At 45.9% G+C, this 13,253-nt stretch overlaps 1 protein-coding gene across 29 annotated transcripts in view; it reads right to left on the bottom strand.

Moving 5' to 3' along the window:
* The window catches only part of LOC119972565 (girdin-like), a 649,171-nt gene that overhangs the window by 50,287 nt on the left and 585,631 nt on the right, over positions 1 to 13,253 (bottom strand). For all 29 annotated transcript variants that reach the window (XM_038809673.1, XM_038809681.1, XM_038809689.1 and 26 more), the window contains one exon: positions 10,466 to 10,666. In XM_038809673.1, coding sequence (XP_038665601.1) covers positions 10,466 to 10,666 — 201 coding nt within the window. The remainder of the gene's footprint in view (positions 1 to 10,465; positions 10,667 to 13,253) is intronic.

The following is a 13,253-nucleotide window of genomic DNA, read 5'->3' as shown; positions in this document are numbered from 1 at the left end:
AAGCTGAGAAGCAGTTGGCTAGTGAAAAGCCAGAAAGATATCTGAAGCGATTCTAAGGTTTTTGAGATCTTACGACAGACTATGCAGTGATAGGTGAAATAATTGTGTTGCAATCAGTGGCTGGATCTCAGCGTTTGTGTAAAAGCATTTAAGACAAAAGAATACTGAAAGGAGAGTTGGAGAACCTAGAGGCGGACCTTGCTAAAACAACTGAGGAAAAGCCTTGTTTGAAAGAATATTTGGAAAACCTGGAGGCAGATCCTCGATGAAAACAGCTGATGGAAAGCATTAATGAAAGATGGTTTAAAGTGTCTTTTTGAGTGTGGAATATGGAAACGCTCATATGACAATCATCTGGAGTTAGGGTTGGGGTTAGGAATTTGAAAACAAATCCACGGAAGATCGGGTTTCAGACTGGAGTGTTGTCTGACGACAGTCAGACTGTTGGGTTACAGGGACCATGTGTTTATTGAAATTATTATATAGTACATGATATATAACTTGTGATCTCCATTAAAAATCCATCTGCATTTGTGAAGGTAAGGGGGAATTAAGGAGTACTGTATTATAGTTAAACATTTCATGTTTAATGAATGTTTTTTATGTTGTTAAAACCTAATTGCCATTCCTGTGTCTCTGTTCCTCTACTTTTTCTAAAAATAGCAAAACATCTCTGAGCTAGGGTTTCATTCTGGGATCTTCCGGTTCAGTTATAACATCAACTGGGATTTTAACACACAATGACTAGAGTACTTTCTTGTAATCCCCCATTATTTCATCGTTTATACTCTGTCCTTTGTTACTGGGTCTAATGACTACTCCCATTAGTGACTACTTTCTGTTATTGTTTCTCATCTCCATTCATAATTAATTAACAGAACAATCCACTTCCTTTTCCTTTCTGTCTATCCCTCTGAAAAATCAAGTATCCTTGAAAATTCAGTCCCTACTCTTAGTCACTTTGTAACTATGCCTCTTGAGTAACTACCATATCATATTAATTTATTTCTATTTGTGTCATAAATTAATCTATCTTGTTACAAATGATGTACGCATTCAGATAAAGAATGCATTCTTACCATTTTACCCTCCTCTGATCCTATGGACTGAATCTTCTTGCGCCGTTGGGGGTTTCACATGCCTTTCATTGAAAGATCGCCCCTCTGACCCAAGAAGCTGGTTGCATGGTTTTAACCACTGTTCTCCCATGCTGCATGCCGGCAATCCCACCTGTAGTTGGGTTAACAGCAGCGGCTGTGGAGGAGACCCTTAAGAGGCCTTGGCTGTAAAGAACAGCATCCATCTCCCTGACTATACTGCCCCCCACCAAATTCCTTTTCATTAAATACCACCATCCCGCTCCCACTTTATCCACCTTGAATGACCTGCCGACCACAGCGCTGTCAGTTTGCTCCTTCTCCAGTCCCTGCTTTCATCTACGTAGGCTGAAAGAATCTCTCACTTGTTGGACAAGAGCAAGGGTAGAGGCTGCTGTGCCCCCTTATGCTTGGGAAGTCCCTTCTCGAAGACACTTATTAGGGACATCCTGAGAGGCTGGGATTTTCTGCTGATGCATTTAATATCCTCGGTTAACATGCTTCTTTGGGCACAAGGACGTGGAGTTGTGCTGAATCCTGTACTATGGTTGATATTTTGTTACCTTCTGAGCAAGTAGTTTCTTCTCTTTTTCATTACTAGGTGGTGGGCATGCAGCAGAGGAATATGGACCCTTTGGCTGGGTCCTCTTTGCTCCCGAGACTTTCTGCTCCTGGTAGTCCCTCCCCTTTATTAACCCTGTTTTGTAGGTTGTTGGGAGGCACTGCCCATCACCCAAATCTATAGTTTAGCGTCCTTCCTGTATAAATATGTGAAATGAAAATTGTTCTTTTCTGTGCCCGAGGTTGTGGTTTTGTTGCATTGTGGAGTATATGTATAACATCCTTTCAGAACTAGATTCTTGAGTATTTTTGTAGCAACGGGTATAAATAATCTGTCATTGGTTCCTGCAGGGGGATAGACAGATTTTATATCTCAGGGGAGGAGTGCAATGATATGTATAATGTAAGAAGTGTAAAGGGTTAACAAAATTATGTTCATGTATCTCAACACGCGATGGCACCACAGAGTAGTCTTATAAAAGGCTGCATCTCTAGGTATTCTGGGAGAAGGTTATGAAGAAGGATAGTGAAAGTTGAGTTAGATTGTTGGCTGTACTAAAAAGATATTATGGATTTCTGTAACATAGATTTTATACTGCTGTTGTTTTGTTTTGTTTTTTTAAAAAGAGTATCCAACTACTTTTTTTCCAATTGACTGGCAATTTGGCGTGGCCAATCCATCTAACCTCCACATTTTTGGGTTGTGGGGGGGGGGGGGGGGGGGGGGGGGGGTGAAACCCACGCAGACACGGTGAGAATATGCAAACTCCACACGGACAGTGACCCAGGGCCGGGATTTGAACCCAGGTCCTCAGCGCTGTAGTCTCAGTGCTAACCACTGCGCCAAGTGCTGTCTTTTAAAAAATAAATTTAGAGAAACCAATTATTTTTTTTCAAATTAAGGGCCAATTTAGTGTGGCAAATCCACCTAACCTGTACATCTTTGGGTTGTGGGGGGTGAAACCCATGCAGGCACGGGGAGAAAGTGCAAACTCGACATGGACAGTGACCGATGGTGGGGATTCAAACCCGTGCTAACCGCTGTGCCACATGCTGCCCTGATTTCATACTGTTGTTTTATTAGCTATTACTTAGTGAAGTGTGCGAACCATTTGAACTGGTGTAAAATAAGCTAGTTTTGTTTCAAATACATAGCTTGATGTTCTTTGTCAACACTACGACTTTTAGCCATCTTGCAGAACTATACAAGGAACATCACAAGGAGATTATAGTGGGGTCTATTATCAAGAGGACTTTCACAGTAACTTCATTGTAGTATTAATGCAAGCCTACTTGTGACACTAATAATAATAATAACTATTATTATTACAGTGTGTCATTGATGCTTCTGTTGCTGCTGGAGTTGAGGGACATGTTTGCTGGTGTGCGCCTGAACACGATGCAAAAAATCTATCCTGAACTCTTGTGGTCATAGCGAACAATCAGCACATGGGAAGGGGTGCACCATTTTACCATGTTTTCATAGCCTCATCTTTTTCTTCCTTGTTCTCTGGTGGTGTGCATGGAGGTATCAAGTTTAATGATTGCGTTGAACCAGTTAAAATGCTGTTTTACTGTTACCCTCTGTATTCATCCATGTACGTTGATACTTTTTTTTTCTTGCTGTGCTGTACCATTACTGTGATTTTGTTGCATTATTTGTTAAAATGTAAACATCAATAAATAAATATACTTACAAACGCCCCACTTGTTTCACTAATGTCCTTTAGGGAAGGAAGTCTGCAGTCACTACCTGTTCTAGCCTATATGTGACTAGAGATTCACAACGATGTGATTGACTCTTAACTGCCTTGAAAGGGCCTAGCAAGCCATTCAGTAACAAGGGCAATTAAAGATGGGCAGAAAATTCTGGTCACGCCAGTGGCACTCACATCCCATGAAATTAAGTTGTGGGGTGATGACAGCAGATTTGAAGAGGGAAATATATATTTTTAAAAAAAATTATTTTTATTCAAGTTTTCACAATTTTTACCAACAAGAACAGAAAGAAATAACAGGACCCCCCCCCCCCCCCCCCCCCCCATATACACAAATAATAAGTTAACAGAAATAATTAACATGAAAGCAAATATACACGCCCAATAAAGAAAAACAAACAAACCCTCACCCGCCCGCCCCCCCCAAACCCCCCCCCCCCCCAAACCGGGTTGCTGCTGTTGCTGACCATCACCTAACGCTCCGCCAGGAAGTCTAGAAACGGTTGCCACCGCCGGAAGAACCCTTGCACCGACCCCCTTAAGGCAAATTTGACCCTCTCCAGTTTGATAAACCCAGCCATATAGTTGACCCAGGATTCTACACCCTGGGGCCTTGCATCCTTCCACTGTAGAAGAATCCGGTGCCGGGCTACCAGGGACGCAAAGGCCAGAATACCGGCCTCTTTCACCTCCTGCACTCCTGGCTCCACTGCTACCGCAAATATTGCGAGCCCCCAGCCCGGCTCAATCCTGGAACCTACCACCCGTGACAGCGTCTCGGCGACGCCCCTCCAAAAGCCCTCCAGCGCAGGGCACGCCCAAACATGTGGGTGTAATTTGCTGGGCTCCCTGAACACCTGACACACCTGTCCTCTCTCCCAAAGAACCGGCTCAGCCTTGCCCCAGTCATGTGCGCCCTATGTAGCACCTTAAATTGAATTAAGCTGAGCCTTGGGCAAGAGGAGGAGGAATTCACCCTCCCCAGGGCATCCGCCCACGTCCCCTCATCGATTTCCTCTCCTAATTCCTCCTCCCACTTACCTTTCAGCTCTTCCACCAAGGCCTCCTCCCCCTCCTGCATCACTTGATAGGTTGCCGAAATCCTCCCCTCTCCAACCCACGTCCCCGAGAGCACCCTGTCCTGAACCCCTCTTGACGGCAACAGTGGGAACTCCGCCACCTGCCGCCTGACAAACGTCCTTACATGCATGTATCTGAGGGTGTTCCCCAGGGGGAGGCCAAACCTCCACCTCCAGCTCCCCCAGGGTCGCAAACTTCCCATCTACAAATAGGTCCCCCAACCGCCTAATACCTGCCCTGTGCCAGCTCAGAAACCCTCCGTCCATTCTCCCTGGGACGAACCGGTGGTTCTCCCTTATCGGGGACCACACTGAAACCCTCACCTCCCCCCTATGCCGCCTTCATTGCCCCCAAATTTTGAGGGTAGCCGCCACCACGGGGCTCGTAGTATACCTCGTTGGGGGAAGCGGTAGCGGCGCCGTCACCAGTGCCTGCAGACTCGTGCCCACACAGGACGCCATCTCCAACCTCTTCCATGCCGCCCCCTCCCCCTCCATTATCCACCTACGTATCATCGCCACGTTGGCGGCCCAGTAGTACCCACAGAGGCTAGGCAGCGCCAACTCTGCCCCGCTCCTGGAACACCCTTCTCACCCTCGGGGTCTTCTGTGCCTACACAAACCCCATAACGCTCCTATTGACCCGCCTGAAAAAAGCCTGAGGAATCAGGATAGGGAGGCACTGGAACAAGAACAAAAACCTCGGGAGCACCGTCATTTTGACTGACTGGACCCTACCCGCTAGGGAGAGTGGCAGCACATCCCACCTCTTAAACTCCTCCTCCATCTGCTCCACCAGCCTCGTGAAGTTAAGCCTATGTAAGGCCCCCCAGCTCCTAGTTACCTGTAACCCCAGGTGCCTAAAACTCCTCTCCGCCCTCTTCACCAATCCCCCTCTCCTGGTCCCCTGGGTGCACTACGAACAGCTCACTCTTCCCCACATTGAGCTTATACCCGGAAAAATCCCTGAACTCCCCAAGGATCCTCATCACCTCCGGCATTCCCCCCCCACCGGGTCCGCCACGTACAATAGTAGGTCATCCGCGTATAATGAAAGCCGATGCTCCTCCACCCCCCCCCCCCCGCACTATCCCCCTCCAGTTCCACGACTCCCTCAGCGCCATGGCCAGGGGTTAAATTGCCAGCGCAAAGAGCAGGGGACACCCCTGCCTCGTCCCCCGGTGCAGTCGGAAATACTCTGACCTCCTTCCGTTCGTAGCCACATTCGCCACCGGGGCCTCGTATAGCAGCCTCACCCACCTAACGAACCCCTCTCCAAACCCGAACCTTTTCAACACCTCCCATAGGTATCCCCATTCCACCCTATCAAAGGCCTTCACCGCATCCATCGCCGCCACTATCTCCGCCTCCCCTTCCACTGCCGGCATCATTATAACATTTAAGAGCCTCCGTGCATTAGCATTCAACTGCCTCCCTCTCACAAAACCCATTTGATCCTCATGGGTGACATGTGGCACGGTGTCCTCAATCCTCATGGCCAATATCTTTGCCAGCAACTTTGCATCTACATTTAGGAGTGAAATCGGCCTATATGACCCACACTGTAGGGGATCCTTATCCCGCTTCAGGATCAGGGAGATCAGCGCCCTAGACATCGTCGGGCACAGAGCACCCCCCTTCCCTTGCCTCGTTGAAGGTCCTAACTAGCAGCGGGCTCAGCAGATCTGAATACTTCTTGTAGAATTCAACCGGGAACCCGTCTGGCCCCGGTGCCTTCCCTGTCTGCATGTTCCCTATCGCTTTGACCAGCTCCTCCAGTCCAATTGGCGCCCCCGACCCCGCCACCTGCTCCTCCTCCACTCTCTAAAACCTCAGTTTGTCTAGGAAGCGATTCATCCCTCCCTCCTCCACTGGGGGCTCTGACCGGTACAGTTCCTCGTAGAAGCTCCTAACCACCCCGTTGATGCCCGCCGCGTTTCGTACCATGTTCCCTCTTCCGTCCCTAACTCCCCTGATCTCCCTAGCTGCCTCTTGCTTCCGAAGCTGATGCGCCAGCATCCGACTCGCCTTTTCTCCATATTCATATACCACCCCCTGCGCCTTCCTCCACTGCGCCTCCGCTTTCCTGGTGGTCAATAGATCAAACTCAGCCTGGAGGCTACGTCGCTTCCTCAGCAATCCCTCCTCTGGGGCCTCCGCGTACCTCACCATCTACCCCATCAACCTCTCCCTCTCTCTCCTCTCCCCCCTCTCCTCGTGTGCCCTAATGGAGATCAGCTCCCCTCTAACCCCCACCTTCAGCGCCTCCCAAACCACCCCAACTTGCACCTCCCCATTATCATTAGTCTCCGGGTACCTCTCTATACACCTCCGGACCCGCTCGCTTGCCTCCTCGTCAGCCAGCAACCCCACCGCACCAGCACCGCCCTCGGCGGCTCGCTGGGCTTGGGCTTCCTCGCCAGCACTCGGTGGGCCCCCTCCAGCTCCAAGATCCCTTGGAAGGACCCCGCTCCCATCAGCGAATTCAACATGGTGACCACATAGGCCCCCATGACCGATCCATTCAGCCCCTCCGGAAGGCCCAGGATCCGCAGATTCTTCCGCCTCGACCGGTTCTCCATCTCCTCGAACCTCGCCTGCCACTTCTTATGGAGCGCCTCATGCGCCTCCTCCTTCACCACCAGGCCTAGGATCTCATCCTCGTTCTCTGAAACCTTTTGCCGGACCTCCCGGATCGCCGCCCCTCGGGTCGTCTGGGTCTCCAGGAGCTTGTCAAATGAGGCCTTTAGCATTTCCAGCAGCTCTGCCTTAAGCTCCCTAAAGCAGCGTTGGAGAAGCTCCTGCGACCACTGCGTCCACGCTGCCTGGTCCCGCCCGCTGCCATCTTGGTCTTCCTCCCTCGCACATTTCTCTGCTCCAATGCCGCTTTTTTAATCGCTCCGCTCCTGGTCCAATCCATACACCAGCAGGGAAATGTTGCTGTTTCCTTTCCATACCGGGAAAAGTCAAACAAGCGCCGTCGCGGGCCCTAAAAAGAGCCCAAAAGTCCTATGCTAGCGGGAACTGCCGAACGTGCGACTTAACTCCACATAGCCACAACCGGAAGTCCAAGAGGGAAATATTAACAGTCATCAGATAACGTTGGGCCCTTGTCTGATTAGAATAGCATAAAGGGAGCAGGAGAGGCATGCCATGGACCAGGAGGTTGGATAGATCATCTGGAGAAAGACACAAGTTCATAGCTAGGGCAGCAGGGACATTGTGTGTAAGTTTGTCCTGATGGGCCAGGGGACAAAAGGGAAATAACAAGAGGTGCTGAATGGACGATTTGATCTTTGTGATATAAACATCCATGACTCCATGCACTTTTGATTAGAGGTGATGAAGGAGGAGGCTGGGTAGACTTGTTCAAGATAGTTTGTAGTACAGAAAAGGAGGTAGGGATTATTTTTGCTTCCTGGCTGATCGTTGCATAGGTTTAATAATAACGCTTTAAGTGGTTTAGCTAGGTCTGATGATGAATGGTTTGACCAGTTGTTCACCAAAGACTTTCAAATCTGCCTTCCTTGGGGTGGAGATGAGGGGTATACCAGGAGGAACAATTTGGGTGAGAAATAGTAATGGCACTTGTGGGGACAAGAGTATTAATGCTGATGCAAAGGACATGATTTAACGAATCAATAGCCATCAAGGCCTCATGATGAATTAAATGTTAAAGGCTAAACAGTTGAGAATTTAGAAGTGCAGTGGTAATTAACTTGAAGAATAGTTCTTTCCAGGGATGGGCAATGAAAGAAGTTTACTTGGGAGAGGTAAGGGGAGTAGGGTAGAGAGCAATATAAGGAAATGACCAGAGGTTGCCTTATCCGTGATTGTGAAATGATGGGGTTTTAATACTGCCTGAAACTAGAGGTATATCAAGATGTCTGAAGGCTGGAAGCTCACTCAATGTAACCCTTGCTTCCTCTAAACCTCCTCACAGCTAAAGAATGCAGGCCAACAAAGGTAATCAACTCACAGACCAAGAACAAATTGCTTCAACTCTTAAAAATCACACTGCTCTCAGTGCTGACACAACCAGTTTAATAAATCTTAGTTGAGCAATGCATTCTTCCCAGAAACACCCTATGGTCAAAATATACTATGGATTTATATATGTGTATATAAATCCAATTCACATTTAAAAAAAAAAAAAAAATTTTTTTATTCTCCTTCTTGACAATTTTTCTCCCGAATTTATACCCAACAACAATCAAAAACCAACAACAAATAACAAATATCTCAAATCCCATAACAGTAACAACGATCCCATCCTCCCACCATGCCGACATCAGCCTGCATGTTAACAAACAAAAACAAATGACCAAAAAAAAGGAATCAGGGATTACCCATAGCCATCTTCAACATACAGAGCCCCCCCCCCCCACAACTAATGTTCGATGTTATCCAGTTCTTGAAAGTGCATAATAAATAGTGCCCATGACTTGTAGAACCCCTCCGAGCTTCCCCTCAGTTCAAACTTAACCTTCTCAAGGGTCAAGTATTCCAACAGGTCCCCTTGCCACGCCAGGGCACAGGGTGGAGAGGCCGCTCTCCATCCCAACAGGATCCGCCTTCGGGCGATCAACGAGGCGAAGGCTATGATATCTGCCTCCGCACCCGTTTCCAACGCTGGCTGATCCGACACCCCGAATATGGCCTCCCGGGGATCTGGGTCCAGCTTCACATGCACCACCTTGGAAATGACCCTAAACACCTCCTTCCAGTACTCCAAGTTTTGGACAGGACCAAAACATATGAACGTGATTAGCGGGCTCCCCCCCCCCCGCAACGTTCACACACATCCTCTACCCCTTCAAAGAATCGGCTCATCCTTGCCCTCGTGAGGTGTGCCCTGTACACCATCTTCAGTTATATCAGCCCCAACCCTCGCACACGAGGGTGGAGGCATTCACTCTCCGGAGCACCTCACACCAGACCCCCTCCTCTATAGCCTCTCCCAATTCTTCCTCCCACTTAATCCAATTCACATTTACTTTATTTTTTGCCCCTACACAATGTTTTATAGATCAAAAATATTATTGATTACATTTTCTGTGAAACAGTAATTGATTGACTTGGCACATCAGAGACAGAAGGAGCTCACACAAGTGCCCGAAAATATGAACAGACACGTTTAGAATATTTCAGGTGACACAAAGTAAGCAAACTGCAAGAGGTTAAGTATTGCAGGATAACAAATTAAGTGAAAGCAGGCGTAAAATACTTTTTTTCCTGGCGGGCTTTTGTAATCTAAAATATATAATTTGCATTTTTATACAAGTAGATGTTGTAAATGCAAAAGTGTAAGCACAAGTTTAAAAAGTTTATACAAAAAGGTGGAATACAATTATGCATCTACAAAAATTCTCCTGATGAGTAAGTTTGATTAAGATCTTTTATTTATGCCTGTATTTGTATTTCAGAACTATAACGTGTTTGAGAAATTACCTTGTATTTCACTATTCTTGGCAATGAGGTTTGAAAACTACTTTGGTGATGGTCAACACTCAACTCAATATTTCTACATTACTGAAACTTTAACTGCATGGGAGAATTACTTGTGTCAAGCCCAACAAGATCATACTTGTTTACTCAGTCTTTAATATGATGGAATAAATAAGCAATCCTTGCTGCTACCGTAACATGGTTTAGCACACTGGGCTAAATCGCTGGCTTTTAAAGCAGACCAAGGTAGGCCAGCAGCACGGTTCAATTCCCATACCAGCCTCCCTGAACAGGCGCAGGAATGTGGCGACTAGGGGCTTTTCACAGTAACTTCATTGAAGCCTACTCGTGACAATAAGGGATTTTCATTTCATTTCACATAGCAAACATAATTGCAGCCCATTGGTCTTACTGACGTGCCTTTTCAAAGTTCAATGGATGATGGCTTTGGTAATGCAACTATTCAGCAAATTTGACAGTATTCAACTATCCAATTCATTAGTTCTTAATGTGAGAGACAAAAAATGTCCAATAATTTACTTCAAATGCAGTCAAGCAATACCTTTATTCTTAAGTCTCTGTTTGGGTCTGAATCCTGAAGAGTTTGGTGTGGTTAGATTGATAGCTGTTGTGGAAAATGCCATGGAACCCAGTACTGTCCTCCTCTGCCCAACAATCGCCTCATTAGGTTCCTCCAAATTTTCAGAACTGCCTGACCATTGTGCTCCTGCTGAGATCATAGACTGGAGCAGGTCATTCATGGCTGGGATGGAAGTGAGAGAAAATAAATTAGCATGTTCAATACATTATAATCTTCCTCGAACACACAATTTCATAGTTTTAGAGCATTTAAAGGCTGCATCTATTACATCATCTATGTACTCATGGAAAATTAAGTTGAAAGGCAGTTTTGCTAAGATTAACTTTTCAAAGCTATTTCCCAAGTATATATAAATAATTTATTTAACACATCATCAAGGAGAAATGTCATGCTTGTCCTGCTACGAAAAGCACATTGAGCTGAAAGCAAGAGCAATTAGGAAAGCTGTTAAAGCGAAATTTAAAGAGGCAGTATAAATGTACTGAGAGTTAAAAAAATCGAAGTGACAAGTTTTATTCGACTGAAATGTAAATTTTGTATTAAGTTAACTATGGTCTTACAGTGCTGTGGCCATCTAAAATGAAATTCGGTCAAAGACAGAACACAGACATGCTGCAGCTTGCAAATATAGAAAAGCCACAGCTCAGACTTTTGCAGAAACTGACACAGGAAAAAGGCCATTAAAAGGCTATCCCGGGATGATGGGTCCAGGTGGGAAACTAACAATAAGTGGCAGGGCTTGGTGATGTCTGTTTTCCTTATTTGGGAAGGCGTACGTGCCTCGGACACCAACGGCCATAGCTGACCGGGACCCGCCCAGCAATCAAGATGGCCACCCTCAATTAGTTGGGATCAATCAGGGTGATCGAGCCCTGATCGATCGATTGGCTGTTCATCTGGGACCACCCAAAAGCGTGTAAAATTCCCAAAGGATAAACGGTGCTGCGCAGCCCATCCCTCGCTCTCACGACTACAGCATTCGACTGACGACAAGAACGGTGACCCTTTCATCAGCCATGCAGAGGACCATCCACGCCATCCACAGAGGGACCAGAGCCGAAGACACAGACGACCAGCAACAGACATCCAGCACTGCCAGACAACAGGATTCTAGATAAGGCCATATCTGCTCTGTACTTGGCAGTCACCTGGAAGTTAAGTTAAGGTCTTTCTAGTGTATTAGCTTAGAGTTCAACTTGTATTTGTGTGTGTGATTGATTAACAATAACTTTGTGTGTGTGAAATAAACTATTCTTGTACTAAGCAACTTGTGGTCATTTGTCCATTGCATATGGGTTAAATGCACACTGTGGTTTAGAAGGTACAACAAAAGTGCAGACAAAAACATAAAATGATCATAGAATCTACAGTGCAGAAGGAGGGCCATTCGGCCCATCGAGTTTGCACCGGCCCTCGGAAAGAGCACCCCACTTAAGCCCACGTCTCCACCCTATCCCTGTAATCCACCTAACCTTTTGGACACTAAGAGGCAATTTAGCATGGCCAATCCACCTAACCTGCACATCGTTGGACTGTGGGTGGAAACGTAACACCCGGAGGAAACCGATGCAGATGTGGGGAGAACATGCAAACTCCATACAGACACTCGAGACCAAAATTGAACCCAAGACCCTGGAGCTGTGAGGCAGCAGTGCTAACTACTGTGCCACTGTGCTGACATTTAAAGCAAAATAGATAATTTGGCAAATAATTAAACTAAATCCATTAGATCCTATGTTTGCTACTCCTACATCTGTCTCAAATTTTGCCCTTATGTTTACACCATTTGAACATATGAAATAGTGCTTCAGAAATGTTTGCTTCCAGAACATGCGCTCTATTATTGCTTTCTATTCAATTGTACATTAAAAAGGCAAGAAAATGAATTTTTTTAAACAGACATTTTGACAGCATAAATGTTTACTCTTTGCATTCTCCCGAGACCCATCTTAAACTGTGACAATAGCACTACTTGTGATAATCCTCAACAATATTCAACAATTATCTAATTTCCTATTGGCATACATGCACACAAAAAAAATAAAAGTGAAGAGGAAATTCAGTGGAGTGCATGCCTCTGTTAATGCAACATTACTACAGCTACACAGCTCTTCCTTGAGACTTTTCCCTGGATGTTTAATGCACTCTAATATAAAGCTGAAGATCTTTTTATTAAGAGATTCCAACTCACTGAGGAGGCTTCAGGCCAATCTACATCCAACAACCTGCTCTGAAAACTCTATTTTTGACAGCTGTGACAAATTGCTAGCAGCTGAGATAATCCACAACATTCTAAAGCAATCAACAACATTCTAAATAAACAACCTACACTATTCTAAAAAAAGGTCAACTCATCCTACATCCCAAGTATTAATGGATCTCTTCAAATAAAACCTGGATCTGGATCTGCATTTTTGCCAAAAACTAATCAGTTCTTCCTTAGGCCATACAAAGTTTGTTGAAATCTATTTATAGTTTTTAAGAATATATTGTTTACAAATAGATCCGACAGCATGAAAGTAACTTCATAACAAACTGTATAGGTTTTAATCTAATATGTTACCCTCAAGTACATCAAAACACTACCAGAGCAAATCATCATTTTTTTGATGTCACAGTCTAAATAATATGGAACAGTACTGAAACATAAGGGGTCCCACTTTTGATCTTTTGTGACTGCGAAGCTACCCTTGATCCCTACTCTGGGTTGGATTCTCCGTCCGCGACTGCGCCAGATTTCTGGTTCAGC

This window comes from Scyliorhinus canicula, chromosome 1 (assembly GCF_902713615.1).
Source record: "Scyliorhinus canicula chromosome 1, sScyCan1.1, whole genome shotgun sequence".
Classification (NCBI taxonomy): Eukaryota; Metazoa; Chordata; class Chondrichthyes; order Carcharhiniformes; family Scyliorhinidae; genus Scyliorhinus; species Scyliorhinus canicula.
The sequence above is the reverse complement of the archived record's forward strand: the minus strand, read 5'-3'. Positions and strand labels throughout refer to the sequence as shown.